Genomic DNA, 25,041 nt, shown 5'->3' on the forward strand with positions numbered 1-25,041 from the left:
ACCACCCTGTAAGCCCACCATCCCACAAGAAACTGACCACCCTGTATGCCCACCACCCCACAGATAACTGACCACCCTGTAAGCCGTCCACCCCACAGATAACTGACCACCCTGTAAGCCGTCCACCCCACAGATAGCTGACCACTGTGAACTCGTGGTGCTCTATCTTTGAAGGGTGTTGCAACAGTCAAGGGATAATACGTTGGACAAGTCTCACCACCAAAAGCAATGCTTGTCAGCATCATAAACTGGTAGGTTAAATAGGACATGGATGTTAACAGATTTGGTTCTTGTATGCACATCTTTAGGGTGAGATTTTTTTTAAATCTCCCATGTTCAAAAATCTTATAAGAGATAGATTTTGGGATTAGCAGATGGATTTGGGGCCTCTACTGAAGTACTCCCTCAATGCAGGAACACTTTATTCTATTAAAGTGGCATTCCATGATGCTCACCTTCCTGACATGATCGCTGAAGACAAAGCATGTGCATAATCAAATGTGGTGAAGAAAGCTGATGATGTCCAGCTATCAGAAGATATAGCATCTGGGGTCTTAAAATCTTGGAGGTAAATAAGTGGCCATCTGGCTCAGAAGCAACCAAGCCCACATGGAAGAAGCACACCAGCCTACATGATCATGAGGTGTTGAAGGGATCAGGTATCAGACATCAAAGAACAAAAAAATCAAATCATTGTGAATGAAGGGGAGTGCAGATTGGGGAACCCAAGACCTATCTGTAGACAACTGGACATCCCCTTACAGAAGAGTCAGACAGGAGATGAGCCAATCAGGGTGCAGTGTAGCAACGATGAAACATACAACTTTCCTCTAGTTCCTAAATGCTTCCAATTCCACCCCCCCAAAAAAAACTATCATGATCCAAATTCAACCTTACAAATCTGGCTAGACCAGAGGATGTACACAGGTACAGATAAGCGCTGGAAACAGGGAATTCGGACAGAAACACTCCTCAGGACCAACAATGAGAGTAACGATACCAGGAGGGTAAGGAAAAGATGGGATAGAAAAGGGGGAATGATTACAATGATTTACACATAACCCCATTATCAAGGGTGAGGGAGGGAGGGGAAAACGAGCTGATACCAAGGGGTCAAGCAGAAAGCAAATGTTTTGAGAATGATGATGGCAACAAATGTACAAATGTGCTTGACACAATGGATGGATGGATGGATTGTGATAAGAGTTGTATGAGCCCATAATAAAATGATTTTTTAAAAAGATATACCTGTGGCACCTGAGGATGCTAAAGGTTGCTAAAGGTTTTGGCTTCTTTGGCTTTTTTTAAGCAGAAATCAAGCCGAGACACTCTCCCCCGGTGTGTTTGCATAGCACCTTGCTCACCAGGAGGCCTTTGGCAGATGATTGCTATGCAGCTGTGGAGCGGTTCATGTTGCTAGGGGCACCTTGTGTCTAATTCTGATGAACGAGTCTGGATTACTCCATACATTTATTTCTTTTACAGGCAGTGCCTTCCTCAGTGCTGTTTTCCTTGCTTTAGCAACATACCAGTCTCTGTACCCACTCACCCTGTTTGTCCCAGGACTCCTCTATCTCCTCCAGGTAAGCACTTATTGGTCAGAAGCCAGTGCCCAAGGGGCATTCATACCTGGCCTTAGACCTACTGGGGGGAAGGAGGGACATGGGTCAATAAAGGTATTGAAACTTGATCTCTATAACTCATACCTGCTTGCTTCTACTTGAAAAAAACCAAAGAATCTTGATGAACTTTAAATAAAGTGGACCTAGTAATTATGAAGTACTAATTAATGATACCATTATGCATTTTATTTTACATATTTACAATTTGAATCTATGAGCATTCTCCTTTTCTCATCTAATTCGGAAACCATTTCTTTCCCTTTACTTTGTACTAACACTCACTTTGTAAAGTTCTTAGAGGGATTAAATATGGGTTCACCTGATGCAATCCTTGGACTTGTACAAATGATTGACATTTACTGAGAATTTACTTCCTGCCATGGATTGATCTACTTTACAGGCATTATGTCACTTCACACTCATAAGAATTTTAGGGATAATTCATATGCTTAGTTGCATTTTACTGATGAGGAAAATGGAAGGTCGGGAGGTTGTCACTTGCTGTTGTCATTTAGCCAGTAAGTGACAGTGCTGAGAAGCAAACCTGGCTGTCCAACACCAGAGCTTGCTCTCTTAACCGTCTTGTCTTTTCTACTCAAATAACATACACGTTTAAGAGCCATGAGCTATTTGTAAGCCATGCATGGTCTGAGTCCATCCTTAGAAGAGAAACATTTCTTGAAAGCATACAGGTGGTATGGCTGAGATTCCGACCCAGAAACACCTGCTTTTAGAGCCCTTGCTCTGCACTTCATGCTGAGTGTGCACATCCTCACTGACTGAAGTTGCCATATGCTTGCAACTTTAAGTGATTCTATAATAGACCATCTTGTTGATGTATATAATGATATGTTATTATCCTGTTAATTTTCCTTTTTTGAGGAATTTTTAGTTATGACCTAGTTATCACTAAGAGAATTAGTGTAGAAATTCATTTTCTCTTTGAGCTATTTCCTTACAGTATGTTCTTCCAGCTGAATCATTGGACCCAAGGGTGTGGAAAGTTTTATAGTTATTATTTTGACCAGATTGTTCGCCTGAGCCAATTTGCAGTGCCACCGTCAGTATTGAGGGGAGTGACTCACCTATCTCCCATTCTGCAGCACTAGTTTTCCCAGTGAGGTTTATGATGGCCAGTTTAACCGCTACATCACTATACTGCCCTGGGTTATTTTGGTTCTGCTTTCTTTCTAGATTCTTATTGAGTCGTTTTCCATGTAACAATGGTGCTAGTTTCCCCTAATAAAATGTTTTTTAAAAAACAATGGTGCTATTTTTTTCTTTGTTATTTCATATTACCAGTTTATTCTCTACAGCCTGAGCACTGGGGAGAATGCATACAAACACATACAACCAAAATATTTGTGAATCTATCAAGCAGTATAGGAAAATGTATACATGAACCTATTAGACCTTTAAACATGGTTTGTTAGGGCAATATCTAAACACTGTTTTTATTTAAAATCACTTTTGCTTCAAGTCAAGGAAATGTCTTCCTGATAATAGTAGTAGTAATAGTGTTATGAAGTCAAGCTGCTCAGCCAATAGCTTTATTCACTCTCTCAATGTTTATTGAGCACCTGCATGGCTAGACACTATGCTAGACTGCAGATATAAAGCCTGAAGGTTTCCTAGTAGACAGTATTCCAGGAAGACTCTTCTAGTGTTGGCTGCTATACAGAAAAGCTGAAGTTGAAAAAGGTAGACCACTGTACTGTATCAAGTCAGAGGAATCCATTGAGTATCCAAACCAGTGTCAGGGAAATGGAGAGGAGCGCGGCTGAATGCAGGAGAATTCTGTGAGGTAGAATCCTCTCTGCTTGGCATCTAGTCACCAGAGGGGATCAGGGAAGGGAAGAGCTTGAGGTGAACTTAATGATCTCAGAAGTCAAAATTCCAGCCCATAGTCTATTTCTGTAGAAGTGAATGAAATGGTCGATATGCAGTAAGTTCTGCCAGTCATGGTAGAGCATGTAGAAAATTCAGTCCCCTCTAGGAAGCAAGTCCTCCTGTTTAAATATGGGGAGGGAACAGGAAAGGAGGATTTCCTGGTGGGCTGTGTCTTCAGGAGCATTTAGTGGACTTTTATGTCTTTCTCACAGAGGTCCTTAAGCTCCAAGGAATGAAGTTAGAGCTCAAGGGTGAGAACTACAGAAACCACCACAGTGAAAGATCTTAACACCACGGAGTACAGTGCAGCAGCCACACAGGTTAATAGTGACACAGACTATCTGAACATCACAGTTAACCAACGTAATGACATAAGAGGCAAAGGGCTGCTTTTTTTTTCATATTAAACCTTAAAGGACTCTCATATTTAAAACTATGGACGGATACTTTTTTATTCCTATAACAGATTCACATCCTCATTTTAAAAACTTAAAATTTTTCATTAACTTTATGCTTCTAGAGAAGTTAAAAAATAGTATTTTTCTTATATTTCTCTTACATTTTATATTTTCTTACATAATCACAGTACAGTTAACAAGAATAAAGGAATCAACCTATAGTATGACTATTGTTAACTCAACTTCAGCCCTTATTAGAAATTTGTCAATTTTTTCAACAGCACCTCTTTGTGTTTTGAAGTCAGTAAGTGTCAGACCTCCTACTTTGTCTTCAAAATTTATTTGGCTATTTGGGGTCTCTTGACCTTATATAAAATGGAGGATTTGTTTTTCCATTGTTTCTGACATCGTAAGAATGTTTAGCTCATTTATTTTCATGGTTTCTTTTACTCAATCTTAGGCTTCTAAAACTTTTTTTTTTCTTCAGAGTGCTATTTTAGCTACACAAATAGTGTGATACAAAGTAATTGTATTATCATTAATTTCTTTTAGTATCAATTTTTTCTTTGACTCTAGGTTATTTGAAAAAGTTTTGAAATTACCTAATGTAATTTTATGTTATCTTTTTATTATTGATTTCTCTTAGTTGCAGTATGACCCAAGACTGACTTTCTGTGATTCAGATTCTTTGAAGTTTGTTGATAATACTTTATTGCTAATAAATAGATATTGGGATTTCAAATAAACTCCCTATGTATGCTTGGAATTAATGTGTATTTTCCAGTTGCTAGGTGTACTGTTATTAAAGACTGTTAGTATCCTAGAGGATAATGAGATCAAATGTAAGTGTATTGTTGCTCAATAAAGATCTAGAGCAGCGGTTCTCAACCTGTGGGTCATGACCCCTTGGGGGGGGGGTCGAATGACCCTTTCACAGGGGTCGCCCAATTCATAACAGTAGCAGAATTACAGTGATGAAGTAGCAACGAAAATATTTTTATGATTGGGGGTCACCACAGCATGAGGTGTATGAAAGGGTCGTGGCATGAGGAAGGTTAAGGACCACTGCTCTGGAGGCCCAGATACCCTGTGCAGATTGATATCAGTTGGAGCGGACTCGATGGCGGTGGGTCTTTGTGTTCTCTCTTTGGTTCCTATCACTTGTTAGAAACACATGGGCCCCACCAATGATGGATGTGTTTCTTTTCCTTTTGTAGCTCTGTCCACTTTTGTTTGATATACTTTGAGATGGTTCTGTTACATCCATACAGCTCAGAATTGTTATCTGTTTGGTGACTTGACTTTATTCCCTTTAAGAACGAGCATCTATGTTATTGGGTAATAGTATAACCATACTAGCTTTCTTTGAGTTAATCTGTTTACTTGGTAGGTATCTTTTTAAAAAAAATTTTTAGATATATCTCTCTCTCTTTTTTTTTTAATAGGGAGCCGGGGAATCGGTATATATCTCTTAACCTTTTGATTTTCAACTTTACTGTGTATCTTTTAACTTAAGGAGTTTCCTTTATAAATAGCAATATTGCTAAATGACCGATTTCCCCACACACACACAGTTTATGGTGTTTTGTTTTTTAAATGTCTGAAATGAACTTGTCACACTGAAGACTTCACGTCCACTTCAGTTTTACTTGTCCTCCTTTTTCAGCCACTCAGATCAAAATTTAGATCTGAAGGTAAGGACTGTGGAGGGGAGTTTATGATTTATACTGACAGTTGGGTCTCTATACATTGATCATAATATGTTTCTATTTCTGTTTTCTTTGTATCTATTTTCATTTTGCTTTAGAACAAATTCTAAATTATGTCCCTTCCCTTATTTAACACCTATTTTTATGAAAAGAAAAGTTATATGGAAGGGGAAAGAAAACAAACACAGAAAGTAGTGTAAATAGCATCCTTATGTCTCATATCTAGAGTAAACAAATATTAAGAATTTGGTCACATTGCTTTTATGCTTATTTGCGTTTGTTGTTTTAATGAACTACTGTAGATGAAGTTAAAGTTTCTTAGGTTCCTAATCCTGTTTTCCCCTCTCCATCCCAGTGCTAGCAATATCATGAATTTCATATATATATATATATTTCAAATCCGTATGTTTATACTTTTATCATATGTATTTTAGCTGTAAATAGCATCTATGATAGTGTATAATTTTAAAATACTGAGTAGGTTATGAAACGTTAGCTGCTTTCTGTTTTAACTAGCGTGCAGAAGCAGAATGCCATATCTTTTTCTCACAGAGTAGCTGGAAGGTTCCAGCCATTGACCTTTTCGTTAGCAACTGAGCCCTTAACCACTGAGCTACTAAGGCGCATTGTTGATACAGAAGGCAGCTTATTCATTAATACTACCAGCTGAACAGTTCCACTAGATAATCAGACCACAATTTATTAATTTTTTTCCTCTACTGAAAGCTCTTTAAAAAATTTATACCCATAGTTAATATTTATTGATAACATAGCTCTGTAAGCAAAGTATGCTGCAAATTTTAGGAAAAATTTTGTGATAAAATATATATAACAAAACATTTGCTACTTTAACCATTTTAAATGTCTAATTCAGTGATGTGAATTATACTCAATTGTTGTGAAAGCATCACCATTATCTATGTCCAACTTTTTTCATCACCCTAAACGGAAACAGTTTCCCTTAAGTGGTAACTCACCTCTCCCGCTTCCTAACTCCTGGTAATCACTGACCAACTTTGGCCTCAGCACTTGCCCATTCTAGATATTTCCTACAATTGGAATCACAATGTTTGTCCTTTCGTGTCTGACTTATTTCACTCAGCACAATGAAGGACTTTAAAAATGATTTATTTTTAATTCCAAACGGCGGTGCAATAAATATCCTTTCATTTGTACTGTGTGCAACATGTTTCCAGGATACATACCTAGTGTGGTCTAGTAGGTTTGAGGTCAGAGGAAACACTTCTTAAAATCTTGTTTACCACATTGGTTAAACAGTTTGACTGCTAGTGAAAGGTTTCCTGTTTAAACCCACCCAGTGAGCCCTTGGGAGAAAGAGCTGGTGATTTGCTTTCATAGATCTGCTTCTGTAGACAAGAGAGCCCTTTGAGGTAGCTCTGCTCTGTCATTTAAATCACTATGCATTGGGCAGTGGCACTCAATAGCAACTCAAAACATTATTTAATAAAATTTAAAGGTAAAAACCACAGCAAAACTGTATGACCATGCATCAAAACCTTGGCATAGTTTTGGAGAGGAATCTTAAAGTTTAAGCTGATTACTGCTGTGTATCCTGTAAAATACTTTTTATTGAGAATTGAGGGGGGGGGTTAAGTGGTAGCCATAAACTGTCAAGTCATCAACCACTCATCAACAGCCCGCCCTTGTCTTCCACTTCTGCTCCTTCTCTTCTCCCTTGGGCAGTTCTCCCAAGTCAACACCTGTCAACCCTCTAGGCCAGTGGTTCTCCACCTTCCTCATGCCACGACCCTTAATACAGTTCCTCATGTTGTGGTGACCCCCCAACCATAACATGATTGTCGTTGCTACTTCATCACTGTAATTTTGCTACTGTGATGAATCGGGCGACCCCTGTGAAAGGGTTTTTGACCCCCAGAGGGGTGGCGACTCACGGTTGAAAACCGCTGCCCTAGTCCATTGCTTCATCTTCCCTCCTTGGCCTTCTTCCCTTGATAACCTCCAAAGTCTTCCTTTGGCATACTAGTCTTTGCGGTGGTTTTTATCCTTATAGGAGTGGTCTCATATAATATGTGTCCTTTTGCGATTGACTAACTTCCCTCAGCATAATGGTCTTCAGTTCCATCCATGGCATGAGATGCTTTGGAGTTTCATCATTTTGTCTACTAATGAGCATTTGGGCTGTTTCCAACTTCTCGTTATTGTCAACAGTGCTGCAGTGAACATGGGTATGTACTACTGTGCCTCCTTGAAGCCCCTAAATGTGCCACTTTGCCATCTCTCCTAGCGGCAGTACATACCAGTGAAAGTCAAGAGCAAAGCCTTCTGGATCTTCTCTTCGGAGTATGCCATGATGTATGTGGGAAGCCTAGTGGTAATCATTTGCCTATCGTTCTTCCTTCTCAGCTCTTGGGATTTCATCCCTGCAGTCTATGGCTTCATGTAAGTAATGGCTTCATTACAAAATTCTGGAAGCTAATTTGGTTTTCGTATCTCGTTGAAGTCCGAGGGAGACGGGGACCATCTGGAGTAGTGATCCTGAAATTTTAATGTGCTCCAGAGTCACCTGTAGGGCTTTTAAAACACAGATTGCTGGATTCCATCCCAGAAATTCAGATTCAGTAGGTCTGGGATGGGGCTCAAGACTTTGCTGATTCTACTGGTCCAGAGACCACCTGTGGAGCACTACTAATCTAGGATATGCTTTTGATCTATGAGACTAAAGAGCACTAGAACACCTAGAGTATCTACCAACCTTTGACAAGAAGTTTTGCTTCCATCTCAGACAGAAATTGGTGGATTCTTCTTCTATTACAAGAGTGTCTCTTCTAAGCTTTAAAATAAAGTCTGCTAGCATGTATCAAACCTTTGGGGAGAAATTTTCAGTGGGTTTGCAGACTATTTGACTTACCTGAGTATATGTTCATGAATCCTACAAGCATTTCCAAATGTTCTCTGAGTGCCAAGCTTTCTGTAGGGTCCCCAGGGAGGTGGAGGAGTCCTCGGCCTAGTGGGTGATACACACTTGATTTGTCAGTGCAAAGAAGCAGTCTGGAATAGAACCTCCACTTGGGAGTCTGGATGGCTAATCCTGGCTGAGCCTCAACAAAGCACTCAGTAATGCTCCACATTCTTCATGCGCTCTCTAGGATAGGAATGTTTAATGGCTGGTGCAAACCATTGCCTGACTCTCTGTTGGGCCATAGATCAGCCTTCTTTATCTCGTTTCCCAAAAAGGAAATGTCATTATAGCAAGAAGCAGAAACGTATCCTGCGTGGAGGCATTGGTCAGCGAATGGCTCTGGCCACAAGCCATTGCCCATGTCTCCCTCATCATGCCCTATTTGTTGCCTTTTGTAGTTATTAAAAATTGTGAGGGGGGTTCAGCTTGAATGTAAACTTTTAGAAAGGCCAGTATTCCAACTAATTTTTGTCTGATTTAACCATAAAACAAAATAATTTCCAGTTAAATTCTGATTTCTCCGATGAGGTCTGTGTCCTAGAGATCTATCCAGAATTTGCTGGTGGTTCCTCAGGCCCTCGGCAGTCTCACTGAAGACCCAGGAACTCAGTCTTCTGGTTCCTGCCGGGGGAAGGGCAGGAGTAATGAGGACAGTGAGGAGCAGGGTCTTTGCGCTTGCTCTTCTAGGCAAGTCTCTGGAGGGACCAAACCATTGTGTAAGACACGTCCCACCTTTGTTAAAGTCGCGGCTGTCTCCTGTGCTAAAAGAAGGCTTGATCTCTGGGCTTCTACGATGAGTCCCTTGGCTCATGCCAGAACTTCCGTGCCTGCCAGACTGGCACAGATGAATATTTTTTGTGAGGTTTTCTTTGTCGGCTGCCCTTTGATGTGGTTAGTCACCCACATTCAGGGTGCTTAGAGAATCCCCTCATTCTAATCACGATGGGAACAAAGTCGTCCTTGGCTGCCCAACAGTGACCAGTGTCTTCAGGAGGAATTATGGCCAGAGCCCACCATGTATAACTTTGCTTTCCTTTTTGTCTCCCTTTGTTTTAATTCCAGACTTTCTGTTCCAGATCTCACTCCAAACATTGGTCTTTTCTGGTACTTCTTTGCCGAGATGTTTGAGCACTTCAGCCTCTTTTTTGTATGCGTGTTTCAGATCAACGTCTTCTTCTACACCATCCCCTTAGCCATTAAGCTAAAGTAAGTGATGGGACTTGCTACTGCTTTGTGCACAGGGTCCTCACCTTTGCCCACTGTAGCCTTCAGGTCCATACCCTGTATCCAAGGAACCTTGCCCTCAGAGCTCTCAAAGGAGAGTCCGGCTAGGGCAGGCCTCAGGGAGGGCGTGTGGGAGCTCAGTTTGAGCACTTGGCCTACATTGTGCTGGTACTGCCGGCACTCTTGTTTGGTCAGGTGGTCACATTGGCCCTTTGACAAGCAGGGGGGTGGGAGATGTCTTGGGAAAACATGGGTCTTTTGGGGTGACAGTGACAATTTGCCCAAAGGGCCATCAGGGTACATTAGTTGGGAGTCTGGTCATCTGCAGCTCAGTTTAATCTTCTGGTCAATTGCTCTCAAAAGAGTGTTTTTTTCAGAACTCTCTGCTACGCTGAAAGAGCGCTACCGTGTGTGAGCACGGCTCTGTGCAAGGTGTCTCTAGGCTCTGAAAACACAATCGTGCCTACCCCTTCCAGCCTCTTGGGCAGTAAGTACGTCGTCTTCCCAGTGTGTAGCTGAGGAAACTGATGCTCTGATGGCTTCCCGTTGTCACACACCAGTAAGCAGTGTAGTTGGAATCTAAGCCTGGGTGTGTCTGGCTCCAGAATCTCTGCTTGTTCCCTGTACCCTGCCAACTCCTGAGAGGGAGCAGGTCGTAGTCGCTCTCGGAAATGTTACTGTTGTCCCTGCTTTAGAGAAGGGAAAATTGACTCAAACTGGTACAGAGATGCCTAGCGATCCAGAGAGCCCGGAGAAAACTTTGATTTAGATTTCAAGGCTCCAGTTGAAGAAACACACAAGCGCTTCCACTTCCTGCTCTGAGCCTCCTGCCTTTCCCTGTGGCCAGTGTGCCAGTGCTCAGGGCTCCTGCTTTGGAAACGCTCAGAGCTGACGTTTCCCATGAAAAGCACCTCTCCTTGGCTGACAGGCTTTATTTAGAACCAGGGCTCTAGCAGCCTTGGCCAGCCCTGCTCTCCAGCAGTCTGGTCCACCTTCCCGGGCCTCGTGGCCACTGGGCCGAGAGTCCCTCTCCTCACCATCTGGGTAGTTCCCAACCGCCTGTATTGCCTCTGTGTGACAGGCTGCAGAAGGCGCCTGGGTAGACAGTCATGGAACCGTCATGGACCACCTCTCCTATCCTTCCCTGAAAGGCCAGAAGACGCGGCTGGCACTTTACCTGGATATGAAGCTCCTCCACCCAAACGCGGTAGCTCCAGGATTCCAATGCCTGCTTGCTGGGAGCAGGGCCCACCGACCACCGGGCCTGTTCAGGGCCGCAGCACGTTGTAATCTCAGTGTTTTTGTGGGAGCTCATGTTCACTAACTTTATTGTAGAAATTATGGAGCTGTTATCAGTTACCTTAAAAAAAAGGCCTCATTTGGCCTGTCTTTATGATGGAATTAAAGATGGTCACTGAGCTGGAAACGGTTGAACTGTATGGGTGCCAGGTCGAGTTTTGGAGGTGTTTGCTGTGCAGCAGTACTGGAGTGCTTATCGGGTACACCTGTCTGTCTCCACATCTCCGATCTACACCCATTGGGTTACTGACTTTTGACCTAAAGATAAGAATGTCATAACCTCTGAAGAAAACTTTTAATGAGCTTGTCCTACAGGTACTGCGCAGAAGACAGCCACGGGCACATGTGCAGGTGTGGCTGAGGAGAGCACTGGGGCTGGTCTCCGTTTGCTTCTCTGCAGTATTTGGTCAGAGCTCCAGATGCCTTGCAGATTGAGCCCCCACACCAGAGCTGCACTGGGATATTAATTCTTAGGAAAGCGGTATTGGTGGTGGTCAGGGGCTCTGGAGACAAATAGGTCAAAGCTTCCTTAGTCAACTCATGGAATCTCTCTGACCCTCTGTCTCCTCAGCTCAAAAGTGTGGCTGATGGTTTTACCTACTTTTCAGAGTAGTTGAGGTGGTGTAAGATTCACATCCAGAGCCCAGCACAGAACTTCATGCAGAGTAAAGGTTCAGGGACGGGTAGCCATTGCTGTCATGTGTTTTAATTTTAGGTCATGAGAACTCTAGTTCCAGCCAGTAGAGGTAACAAGCTGCATGCAGTTCTTAGTCACCTTCCTAGAAAGGAGCTCATCAGAGCTAAGGGTCTGCAGGTCTCCCTGCAAGCCTCACTGGTCAGAGTAAAAGGCATGGGCCAGGAAGTACTTCCTGCCCTGGCTCCAGCTGTCGGAGGGGCCTCTGGCAAGGGAAGAGGCTGCCTAATTACTCTGAAAAGCAGACATTTAAGCCTAATAAGGGTGGCTGACTTCATTTGTTTTCTTCTTTGGTGACTCCTGGGGGAGGCCTGGGCTGGTAGATGCCAGCGGGGGTGGGGGGGTGTTGAGAGGAAATGCCTCAGGAGGTTGTGTCACTCATGTGTTCTGAGCCCTCCTCACCACCCCCAGGGAATTCTTGGGTTCCTGCACTTTTCTGGGTAGCAGCAGTTGCCCCTTCATACTGTCCGATGAGGAGTGTTTTGGGTCCGAGAGATGGGCCCTGGTGTCTCTGGGGTGGGCTTGCTCGGTGCCTGATATCTGTCTGTCTTCCCTGCACTGCTCTAGGGAGCACCCCGTCTTCTTCATGTTCATCCAGCTCGCTGTCATCTCCATCTTCAAGTCCTACCCGACCGTGGGGGACGTCGCGCTCTACATGGCCTTCTTCCCTGTGTGGAGCCATCTCTACAGATGTGAGTACTCGGCTCCCCCTGCCCTGGGTGATTGCCACAGCCCGGCCCTGGGCCAGGCAGACCCGGGACAGGGGATTGCTGGGCATCGGCTATGCCAGCAGAATAGGAGAGGCAGCGACATAGTTCTCTGCTCTCTGGGTGCTGCCATTGAAGGAGCACTTGCTTATATGGTTCTAAGAGTGTTACCTCACACCAACGCTATAAGGTAGGCGAGGAAGGAAGAGGTAGAGGCACTTGCTCCTGGTCACATGGCTAATAAATAGAAGGGCTAGGATTAGAATCCAGATTTGTGAGCCCCTTGCCAGCACTGCCCAGTAGAACTTCATGTCATGGTGGAATTGCCCTAGAGCTACATGTCCAGTAGAGTAGCCGCTAGTGACTGAATTTTACATTTTCTTTAACTTCCATTACGTGTCAGAAGCCACATGTGACCAGTGGCTGCTGTGTGGAACAGTGTAACTTACGTTACCTTAGAAGTACAGCTCTGACCTCTGGGTGCACCAAGATTTTCTGAGATGGAGGGGCGACCCTGGACTTCCTGCTCACTCGACTACCCACTGAGCTCTAGCCTCCCCTTCCCCAGGAAATGGTTAGATGGTAGACACCCCCTTCCCGCGCCCCTGCTCAACCCCACACGCTGCCCAGTGTTTCCCTCATAGGCTCTGTGTCCTTGCTGGGAGGTTATTTTCAGAGTCTGTGGGTTCTCTCTAGGGAAGGGATCATGATGCCCGTTCACCTCTGTACTCCCAGCACCCAGGAGGAACCTGACACACAGTAGGAACTCTACAGGTGTTTGTGGTTTAAACCTCCGTCATAAAGATGCCATGTCAATGAACCAACATTCGATTCTTTGACGTGAAACAGGGAAAGAGTTGTTGAGCTCTTCTTGCTCCCCGTGGGTGCACAGCAAGGTGTCAAGAATGAAAACAGGCATGCAGGCTTCACAGGGAGTATTCCTTTGTTGTTGTTGTGGGGTCATCTGGGTGTCAACCAGGAAGTGAAACCAACCAGCTGCCAGCCAGAAACCTACCTGTAAGCAGAGGCCTCTGAGCAAAGGTAAACAGCTGGATGGGTGGGCCAAGCCAAGGCTGCTCGTGCAGGTGGTGACCTGGCGGGGCAGTGACCAGCCTGACCTGACTGGGAGGAGGACGTGGCATCACTGCCAATGCCATCCTCATTGCACAGACAAGAATCGCCCAGTCCAGCAGGCCCCGAGTCAGCTTGTGGCCAGTCACCCTGCAGAATAGCCAGTGACAAGTTAGAAAGCCACCATGAACATGTGGGCCAGCTTGGGACCGAGCAGGTCTTGGCAACAACATTAATCCCCTTTTCCTGGAAGCATTTTTTTTACCCTGAGCTGGCCCTCTCTCCCTCGAGGGTTCTTGTCTTTTCGTTCCATGGGGTTGAACGGCCTGAAGCCAGACTGACTTGAGTCTGAATCCTGAATTGGCTGTTAGGAACTGCATATCCATAGAGCGGTCATTTTAGCCTCTCAGCCCGGAGTTTTTTCATCTGTCAGATGGAAGAATATTTTTTATGGTGTTTGAGTTTGAGGAAAAATGTGTTTAACTAGCATGGAGTTATTATCATCTGTGTTAATTACACAGGGGACCTCTTACCTGGCTCCATGATCAAAACTTCATACATGGTAGCCATCAGTCTTTGGAGTAAACATGTTTTCAGAACTTGAAATAAGCCGTTTTATGCCTTGAGAGGCTCTGAAGCACTGAGAAGAAGGGTGGCATTTCCAAAAACCTACACAATCTAATAGATGCTGTTGCTGGCAGATGGGGCAAGCAATACACACTCTGCTTACCTAATGCTCCAGCGGAGGGTGGTGAGTCAGTGAGTGAGCATGCCTGTCAGGACGAGACAGTGTGAGTGACTTGGTTCATCCAGGGCTGTCTTCAGGACTCATGAGTGGGGACTTTGTTTGGGAAGTCTTTGGGCCTAGGTGGGATAGGCCCGGAATTTTCATGTGACTAAGGTTCAGTTCAGACATTACTTGTCTGATCTCGCATTCACCTTTCTGTTGTCTCCTGCTGGTCAGTGGAGAGTTTGGGAAGAGAAACCAGAGCCCTTTACTGAGTGCAGGCCCCAGAAGCTGTGCTTGGGGCCGGGGTGAGTCATATAGACAGTAGAGCAGCATTAGGCAGTGCCAGTCTGCACTGGTTCCGCAGAAAGAGTCCATTGTCAATGGCTGGATTTGGGGGTGGGGGTCGGGATAATGTAGAAGGGAGGACAAGTTTTGTTTCCTTCGACTATTATATAGAGATTACAAGATTAGAGAATGTTGATTAAAATGCTTGTAGATTATAAAGAACAATATAATTAATTCCATGTACCTAGCACCTAGGTTAAGAAAGGGAACATCCCCTTGGCCTTTGAATTCCCCAAACCCCCTCAGTGCCCTCCTGATGGGGCCGGATTCTTTAAAGACAGTTTTGTGTCCGAGAACCTGAGGCTCAGAGAGTGGAAAGTGGAGTCCCGCTGTTCATCTTAGTGGAGCCAGAGATTGGATCTGTCACCCAGTGGGCGAAATGGGGATTCTGATTCCAGCTGGTCTGACAAGGGTCAACCCTTTGGTCTTGGTCGACCCTGCTCAGCTCTGACATCTCTGACACTTTGTGGTGCCAGAACAGGCTGTCCTGTGCCCCCAGTCCCGAGCTCCATCTGCTTTGGCATATAGCTTCAGTCCTCTAGCTTGTCAGCCAGCAAGAGCAAACAGTGCCTCCGAATTCCTGCAAAGGTCACCGCAGGCCAAGAGCCAGCTGGATGCTGGCGATATTTCCCCTTCGCACATGGGAATTGTCTTTATTGCTCCCAGTGATCGCACTCAGGAGCTTCATGGGAGCCTCTCTGTCTCCCCGAACTTGGCTACCTTCCTGTCACCCCCAGAGTGGCTAGAGCCATAGAAGAAAGACTGTCAGACTACAAGAGTTTAATTTTAGGAATAGTGTTTATCTTTTTCAGCAAAATAATTTCCAGGGGAGCCGAAAGAACCAGTGAAATATGCAAATAGGGATGTTCCAGGACAGAAATGGTCAATAGCTTTATTTTCCTTTCTTTCGGCTGAAACACTGTTTACTAACTATTCTTAGTATTTTTACTATTCTCAGTACAAACATCCTGGGAGCAGAGGACAAGACTGCCTGGGGAGGCCTCAGGAAGGCTTGAGTCTCGAGACTTTGCCTTCTTAGCTGTGAAAGCCTAGCCTTGTAGAAATTTCAGGTTAAAGAAGAGGCCCTCCTCAGCTGTCCCCTGGCCAGTGGTCCCAGAGTTTGAGATTTTACAGACCACTCAAATTTATACCAAAGCTGAAGACATTAAAATAGTCACCTACCAGCCATTCACCTCCATTTCATAAAAGAAAGCAGCAATTAAGAGACGCCTATTTCACAGTAAAGGCTGACCCTTCACTTGAAAGCATTGTTTTAAGAAAATCTGTGAACTGCCTGTGCCCATTTTGACATGCTCTGTCCTTCTGAAGCCTGCTGGTGGGAGGGCCTGCAGCCTGGTTGGTGCTGTTGCTGCCATTCATCCGGTGGCCAGCAGCCCTCGCTGTCTATTGGAGTCACCTGGGAAGCTTTGGGCCCCACCCCTAGAGATTCTCATTTAATTGGTAGGGCCCAACCACCCATGTTTTGTTAACTCCCTAGGTGATTCCAGTGTGCAACAAGTTGTTTGAGAACCACTGCTTGCTGGTTCCAGTTCATTTTTTCACAAAGCTCCCAGGTGACTGTTGTATAACCAGAGTTGAGAGCCATGTCTAATCCAGTCCCCCTTTTGATTCCTGGGCCCTCTGGGGAGCCTTTCTAAGTATGGTGGAGGCAATCAGGCTGTAAATCTTGGGAGAGTTTTGACTTTGGAAAAGAGAATTCCTGATAGATGGATCAGAGAGGAGAGGAGAACATCCACTCACTAAGTACCAGCTATGTTACTGCATTCTGTTTTTTTTAATGCTGGTTTTATTTTTTAACAAGTATTAAAGAGGAAATAAAAATAGCATACATTCTCACTGTGAGAGAGCCCCTACTGAATTAAAAGGGGGAAAAGGAGGATGGGAAGCAGAGTGCTGGCATCCACAAAGATGTTGGTGCCCTGACACTCTGAACCCGTGAACGTTTGGTACCTAATGTGGCAAAAGGGACTTGAAGTGAAAGACAGTGGATGGAGAGAGGATCCTGGTATTCAGATCCTGTGTATAATCAAAAAAGGTTCTTCTTTTTTAATCATTTAACTCGGGGCTCTTACAGCTCTTATGAAGAATCCGTACATATACCCATCGTATCAAACACATTTTTACATATGTTGCCATCATCCCTTTCAAAGCATTTTCTTTCTACTTGAGCCCTTGGTATCAGCTCATTCCCCCCCACCCCCACACCCCTTATGAACCCTTGAAAAGTTATTATTTTTTTCATGTCTTACACTGACCAGTGTCTCCCTTCACCTACTTTACTTTTCTGTTTGTCCCCCTGGGAGGGGGTTATATGTAAATCATTGTTATTGGTTTCCCCTCACTCCCCCTACCTTTACCTTCCCCTCCTGGTACTGCTATTCTCATTATTCATGCTGAGGGGTTTCTCTGTCGCGGATTGCCTGTGTTTCCAGCTTTTATCTGTACCCATGTACATGCTCTGATCTAGCCATATTATCACAAAGAGAAAGGCAGAGCGATGTGTGAAGAACTCAACCCACCTTCACTGACAGCACTGAAGATGTAGGAAGAGGGCCACCAACCAAGGCATGTGGACAGTCTCTAGAATCGATGCTGGAGAAGGCAAGGAAATAGATCCTAAGCTAGAGCAGTGGCCAGGACTACAGAAACAGGAAAGGGTCTGTGACTGGGATATATATACACTATTTGAGATAAAAAGGCTTACAAGAGTGGTCGTGGCCCCTATGAACCAAGTAAGATTCATGAGTAAGGAGGCAGTGGTGCCCAAACCCCATCAAGGGCACACCTAGGCAAGTCCCTAAGGGCTAGGAAACCCCTCTCTGGGCTGTCTAAGGGCTCATCGGAGGTGATCCGTTTTCAAGCCCACTCTTCCCGAGGGCAGAGCTGTTCACATTGCCCATACGTGGGCAGAAAGAATTGAGAGACTAAAAAAAAATAGACTTGGGCTTGCCTTTGTAACCCGTTAAGTGCCCGCCACTTATGAGTCACTTCTGGCTCATAGCAACCCTGTGTACAACAGAACAAAACACTTCACCCTCCTTAAAATTGTTCTTTTTCACTGCTCTTCTAGTTTACCAAGCCTGGTGTCCTTCTCCAGGGACTGGTCTCTGCCTGAGACACAGTCTCGCCATCCTTACTTCTAAGGAGTGTTGCTGTACCTCTCCCAAGGCAGACTTGTTATTCTGATGATTCATGGTCCTTCACCTGTTCTTCACCAGCTCCTTAATTCAGATGGATCAACTCCACTTCACTACTGGTCCATAGCCTTCTAAACACCTGGTACTCAGAATTCAAGCTTGACTATGCCTTCCAGCTGTAGCAGGTACACCCTAGTGTTGCAGATCTTTCTGAGACCTTGGGGAGACCTTTGGCCTTGGTAGAATTCAGCATCACCTTTAAGGGTTGAGGGCTGATATCTGAAAGGGAGAATATTCAAAAAAAATTTTTTCTGCCACGGTTCAAATTTATTTTAAAATCATCTAAGGCAGCGGTTCTCAACCTGTGGGTCTTGACCCCTTTGGGGATCAAAAGTCACCTGATTCATAACAGTAGCAAAATTGCAGTTAGGAAGTATTAATGAAAATAATGTTATGGTTGTAGGTCACCACAACCTGAGGAACTGTATTAAAGGGTCGCAGCATTAGGAAGGTTGAGAACCACTGGTCTGAGGAGAAGTGAGAGATGTGTGAAGAGAAAAATAGGGGACCTGAAACACAGAATAAAAAATGTGTTCCTGGGAGGGCGTAGGAGCCTGGTGGGACTTGTTCAAGGGCAGTGTAGCTGAGAGGAAGTACTGGGAGCCGAGTGAAGGCTGAGCATGAGAGTGGGACAGGAAGAAAGTAAAAGGAACTAGAGGAAAGAACCAGGAGGCAAAGGCCATTTATAGAGGGCTAAATACAGGCCTGTACATATGTAAGTATATTTATATGGAACAATGGGGAAATAGATCTATGTGCATATATTTATAGGTTTGGTACTAAAGTACAGACATGGGACCTCTACTCAAGTACTCCCTCAACACAAGAACACTTTCTTCTATTAAACTGGCATTCTGTGATGCTCACCTTCCCGACACAATCGCTGAAAACAAAGTGAGTGCATAAGCAAATGTAAAGAAAGCGGCTGGGGTCTCTTACAGCCTTGAAGATAAACAAGCGGCCAACTAGCTGGGAAGCAACAAAGCCCACATGGAAGAAGCACACCAGCCTGTGTGATCATGAGGTGTCGATGGGATCAGGTAGCAGGCATCAGAAGACCCAGAGTAGAGACCATTGTTAGTCCGGGTAGACTAGAGAAACAAATCCAAGGCACTCAGATGTGTGTAAGACAGAGCTTTATATACAAGAACAACTGAATATTGAGAAAGCATCCCAGGCCAGTCCAGATCAAGTCCGTAAGTTTGATATTAGCCATATGTCCAATACCGGTCTATAAGTTCCTCTTCAGATTCACAAAATGCATGCAATGACACCAAATGCAGGACAATCACAGGCCAGTGTGTGCAAAGTCTTGTGGATCCAGTGGCAGCCGAAGCATCTCGGCGCAACAGGGCTCTCCACGTGGCTTCTCCAGCTCCCAGGGCACGGGGTCGATCAGTGTAGTGCCATGTGTCTTGTCAGTAGAGCGTCTCTCAGGGAGTGAGTAGAGTCTTGCCCATCTCCAAGGAGGAAAAAAACGTATTTCCTAGAATTCTCAGAAGAAAGCCATACCCACACAGAGGCCTCATTGACTGTGATCCATCCGATTGACAGACTAGACTCCATCCTTTCACTCTTAATCCTCTCAAGTCCCAAATTAACACCAGGTTATGTAACTACCACAAGACCCAAAACCCATCTGTAGAAAATTGGACAATCCATCACAGAAGAGTCACAAGGAAGGGACGAGCCAGCCAGGATGCAGTATGGCACCATGGAAACAGACAGCATTCCTGTAGTTCTTCAATGCTCCCGCCCACTATCATGACCCCAATTCTACCTTACAAATCCAGCTAGGCCAGAGCATGCACACTGGTACAGATAAGAGCTCTTGACATAGGGAATCCAGGACAGATAAACTCCTCAGTAACAGTGGGAGTACCGATACCATGAGGGTAGGGGGAAGGTTGGGGGAAAAGGGGGGAACCGATCACAATAATCAATGTATAACTGTGCCCACCCACCACCCACCCCCAAGACGAGCAACAGAAATGTGGGTGAAGGGAGACAGTGTTCAGTGTAAGACATGAAAATTTATAAATTATCAAGGGTTCATAGGGAGGTGGGTGGGGAGGAGAAAAAAAAAGAGCTGATACCAAAGACTCAAGTAGAAAGAAAATGTTTTGAAAATGATGATGGCAACATATGTACAAATATGCTTGACACAATGCATGTATTCATTGATATAAGAGCTGTGAGAGCCTCCAGTAAAATGACTTTTTTTAAATGTGTTCCAAAGTTGCAGTGATAGGCAGGGTCAGTGTTTTGCTGAAGCATCCTCTCTTTAGTGCTCAGAGTTTTTCTCAGTACTGCCAGCTACAGCTGGTACTGGCCTGCCACACCCATCACAGTGGGAGGTACAGAAGGACCATCCAGGGTTCCCTCCAGCTGTGGGCATGGAGAACCATCCACTCAGGGCCTGAGGTTTGCCTCTCGCCATTCCAGTGTCTCAGGGATGGGAGGGCCTGCCTTCAAGCTACATGGAGCTCCCCATTGGCCTCTCTCCTACCAGGTGTTACAGCAAAGAGAGGGTCCCAAAGAGGGTTGGCATGGGCTAACTGTGGCCATCTGTTTTTGCAGTCTTACGAAACATCTTTGTCCTCACCTGTATCATCATCGTCTGCTCCCTGCTCTTCCCTGTCCTGTGGCATCTCTGGATTTATGCAGGAAGTGCCAACTCCAATTTCTATTATGCCATCACATTGACCTTCAACGTTGGGCAGGTAAGAGTGTGGCATGGGGACGAAGATTCATTTTGCAGCCTCAAGCATTTCCTCAAAGCCCCTTTGGGTTCTGTGTATTAGAAACTTGGCCGTGGATGAGAGCCAGTTCTCTCCTCAAGCAGTGCACCTTCCATCAGGGCAGCTGAGGGCTCATGCTTTGGAACACTGAATCTGGCTCTTGTCTGTTGAGCACCCTGCTAGCCTTCACCTCCAGGAAGCAATTCTTTGAGATAGTGTTTCTGTTTTACAAATGGAGACCTGAAGCTCTTGGATGTTGTCTCTTACCCAAGGTCATTGATTCCTGAGCCCACCCTGGTGCGTGTGGTGCTCACAGTGAGCACACCCAATGAGGGTGGGAGAAGGCAGGGGTAAGGAGAATAGGGGCTTCTGAGATTCCAAGGCCTTCCGAGCAATGGCAGACAAGAAATGGTTTAGCTGTGAGATTAGGTCTGGAGCATTGGTTGTGAGGCCAGGAGTCATGGGAAGAAGCTGAGGGAGTCAAGTGACAGGAGCATCTGCAGGGAGACTGGCCCTCCCTCTGACTGGGAAGCCTCTCCCTGGCTCCATCGTACACTGGTTCTTTAGCATCTGAACTGCCAGCAGCGGGAGCTTGTTAAAAATGCAGATTCCTTGTTCCAATCCCAGAGATGTTGATTGAGTCCATCGAGTATGGGGCCAGGAACTTAGACATTTAACAGATTCTCCCGGAGACTGTCGCAAATCCTGTGTGAAGACATCTTTCTTTTTCTGAGGCTTTCTCTCAGGCCAAGCTCTGTCCTCAGGTTGAGGTCTCAATGAGAATAATTTGCACCATTTCCCACTTCAATTGCCATCACCTCAGTCAGGCGTATCTTGGGCTTAATGGCCTGCAATGGGAAGCAGGTTGCGCTGAGAAAACTCATGATGCCAGTGGATAATCACTCCCCAGGGACCCTCTTGCCTCTAAACTTACTGCTGGGGAGGAAGAAGAGAGCCTTTTCAAAAGAGGCCACTGCTGTTTCCTGATGTGGACATCCTGGGGAATTGATGTCCAGCCCCACCATTTATCTTAGTGAATAGCAGGAGAGCAATGGGTGAGGCCGGGCCAGAGGCCCATTCTGCCTGTCCCCTCGTGGTTATTGATGGTGAGTGTGCGTCTATTCCCATAGTCAGTAGTCATCAGGGTTCAGTTTTTATCTCAAAGAACTCCAAAAGGCTGTCGTGGCTTGCTGAGATCCCTCTTCGTTTGTCTTTGACAGTAATGACAGGGCTGTGAAGGCATTGGGCTTAGACTTGGGATTTTGGTGAGACTGGCAAGCTCTACCTAGTCAGTCTACAGCCTGTCGCATCATGCCATGAGCCTCATATTACAGTCAGGAAATGTGTGTGCTCATTTTTCATCGTGATCATGAATGGAGCCTGCCACTGCACAGCTCTCCCTTGGGGCGCTCGCTTGTGAGTGACAGGTCTCTGTGAGCAGCTTGGAGGGGTCCTGTGTTAGTTGCTACTGAAGGCAAGAGAAACTGAGTTGCTGGAAAAAGGGATTGCAGTTGGGGTGGGAACCAAAGGCAGGGATTGAGTATGTTTGTGGCCAGGCAATGGAGAAAAAGTGGAGATGAATTCTTAAAGTTTCTTTTACTATTAAATTTTTTTAAATTTATTTTTAACCATATGATAATTTTGGGGAGGAGGGGGAAATTTTAAAAATAAAATATGAAATGAAAGTGATGGCCTGAGGCCCTACCCACAAACACATGTAGCTTGAGGTGTCTTTTTGAACTTTCTGCATTTACAGAGAACTATAATGCCATCATCCGTGAGCAGCACACATGGGAAACTTTGCCCTTTGTGTAAGTAAATGGCATCCGACTCTAAATACTTGGTGTTTTCCACTCACTGATCCTGCCTTGAGAGGCTGTTGTAATGGCTCCAGAAGAGGCCACACTAGGATGCACTGTGATTCATTTGACTCGCCCTACTGATGGGTGTCATATCCCTTTTCTCTTTTCAAACCATTTTATTAGGAACAAATCCACACATCATACCTTTCCATAGTCTAATCACATCAAGCAGTATTGTACAATTGCTATCAGAATCGGTTTCAAAACATTTTTTTCCTTCTTGAACTCCATTATATGAGCTCCCCCACCATAAGCCCCTCCCCCACCTCTGCCCCCTCCCCCACCTCTGCCCCCTCCCCCACCTCTGCCCCTTTATTCTAGTTGTTGTCTCTGTAGGTTTATCTGTCCTCGGTTCTTCATGTACCTCCGCCTCAGGTCTTTCTGAGGAATCGATTCCAAGAGGAATCTATCCAAGAGGTGGAATTTGTTGGGTCATTATATTATGTTTTAGAAGATACTGCCAGCCTGCCCACTAGACAGATTATACTTGTCCATAGACCTCCCAGCAGTGGTACAGCACCCCACAAGCCAGCAGGTGCTTCAGATATCCAGGTAGCCCTCCTGTGTCGGTGTCTTCCGAGCGCTGGGCTCTGTGCCTCTGAACGATAGACAGACAGCTCTGTTGAGTCAAATGCTTCCTGGGGCTGCTGGCTTGCTGCTGTCACCAGATCTAAAGGGTTGTCCCTAATGCTCAGCAAGGCAGTCGCTCAAATCAGATCTCTGCCCTAAAGTAGAGGAGCACTTCTGTGGGGGACCAGCCTCCACAACTGAATGAGTCCTAAAGGGCAGTTGTGTAGTTGAAGGGTAAATTAAAGAAACACCAGACAAGGCATGCAAGGACTCAACCCTTCCATGGAGACCAGAACCAGAGAGAGAGCTAATGATTCTTCAACAAGCATATATAATCTTGGGCTAGCGAGCCCTGGTAAGCACATATGTAAAAAGAAGGGATGTACTTGAGGCATTCATGTACCTGGAAGGGGATATATGTGACGGAAAGGCACATAAGAGGGGGTACTTAAAAACAACAACCAGAAGAAAACTCCTCTGAGCAGAGCTTTTACAGCACGCATTTTCCCACGAGGCGAGCATCGAGCAAGTCGCTCTGAGTCAGTGCACCCAATGGTGTTGCCTGGGAAGGTTCTCTCTGGTCACAGTGAATTTTTTTGTAATAGCAGGTTTTTTTGGTGACGGCTGATTTAAGAGAACAGTGCAGCTGTGAAATTTTGTTTCCTGCTTGGGAAAAATGCCGCAGAAACTGTTGTGATGTTGAACTAAGTTTACAACGACAGTGAATGGGAAAAACTCAAATGTACAAGTGGTTTTCTCGTTTCACAAAAGGTGAAATGTTGATTGATGACAAACCTCATTCTGAATGTTCATCACCTTCCCGCATGGTTGAAAATGTGAACTCCCAGTGCATTTGGAGTTCGTTCCACCAGGTCAGACTGTTTATCAAGCTTTCTGTTTAGAGGTTCTAAAAAGACTGTGTAACAGTGTGAGACAAAAGGGCTGATTTGTGGCAGGTGGGGGACTGGTTTTACCACCACTATAGTGCACCTGCTCAGGCAGCCATCTCAATGCACCAGTTTTGGCAAAAAGCAGCATGCTTCTCTTGCCTCACACATGTTACTCACCTGACCTTGCTCCCTGCGACTTTTTGTTTCTGTGTATGAAGAGGGACATGAAAGGACAGCGGGTTGACCACATAGAAAAGTTGAAAGAAAAAAAAAAGGGAGGTGCTGTCAGCCATCCAAACAGATGAGTTTGAAAAATGTTTCCAAGAATAGATTTGCAGATTTGACAAATGTATTAAGTGTAATAGAGCGTACTCTGAAGGTGATAAGGTTGTTTTGTAAAAACTTAAATACATAGCTTTGAATAAAAAATGGTGGGTTTTTGGGTACCCCCTCATAAGTAACAAGGTAGGCAGGTTCTACAGTTAAGATTGTGGCTTAACCTTCGCCATTCCTGAGCTGACTTGACTTTAGGTGCTGTAAGCTCTTCTCCAGGGTCCCACTCTCTGCTCCTCCCAGGAGGGAGTGGGCGGTACTGAGCGTGGGGCCGACCGTCGGGTCTGCTGCTCTTGGTGGCAGGCAGCCTTCAGGCAGATAACCTTCAATTGAGTAGTAAGCAGCATCTTTAAGATTGGATTACCCAGGGCTCAAGTAGAAAGAAAATGTTTTGAGAATGATGGTGGCAACAAATGTGCTTGACACAATGGATTTATGTATGGGTTGTGATAAGAGTTGTACAATCCCCCCTAAAATGATTTTTAAAGGAAGAAAATAAGGTTGGCATTATTATGGGATGGGATTGTGGGGGATAACTTTTAATTAGGAGAATGTGACTGGGATTCCTCTCCATCTCCCAAATGTGAAGGCCTCCCAGGCTCGTAGAGAATTTGTCCACATAACTCTCTTCCCGGTTCTCAGTTTCCCACACACCCTGTAACGCGGGGCTTACACAGAGTGCAGACGTGGGAAACTCGGAGTTCCGTTAGGTTGTTGTTGTGTCACGGAGTACTGCATCATGGTGACCACATGCACAGCAAACAAAGCGTGTTTGCCTGTGCTAGTCCCCCCCCCCC

The 25,041-nt window shown here is 45.1% G+C and overlaps 1 protein-coding gene across 1 annotated transcript in view; it reads left to right on the forward strand.

The window, feature by feature from the left end:
* The window catches only part of PIGU (phosphatidylinositol glycan anchor biosynthesis class U), a 106,517-nt gene that overhangs the window by 71,753 nt on the left and 9,723 nt on the right, over positions 1-25,041 (forward strand). Inside the window, exons 7-11 of the mRNA XM_075563749.1 lie at positions 1,486-1,583; positions 7,886-8,040; positions 9,623-9,766; positions 12,345-12,469; positions 20,429-20,571. Coding sequence (XP_075419864.1) covers positions 1,486-1,583; positions 7,886-8,040; positions 9,623-9,766; positions 12,345-12,469; positions 20,429-20,571 — 665 coding nt within the window. The remainder of the gene's footprint in view (positions 1-1,485; positions 1,584-7,885; positions 8,041-9,622; positions 9,767-12,344; positions 12,470-20,428; positions 20,572-25,041) is intronic.

The sequence above is a fragment of the Tenrec ecaudatus genome, chromosome 12 (genome assembly GCF_050624435.1).
Source record: "Tenrec ecaudatus isolate mTenEca1 chromosome 12, mTenEca1.hap1, whole genome shotgun sequence".
Taxonomy (NCBI): Eukaryota; Metazoa; Chordata; class Mammalia; order Afrosoricida; family Tenrecidae; genus Tenrec; species Tenrec ecaudatus.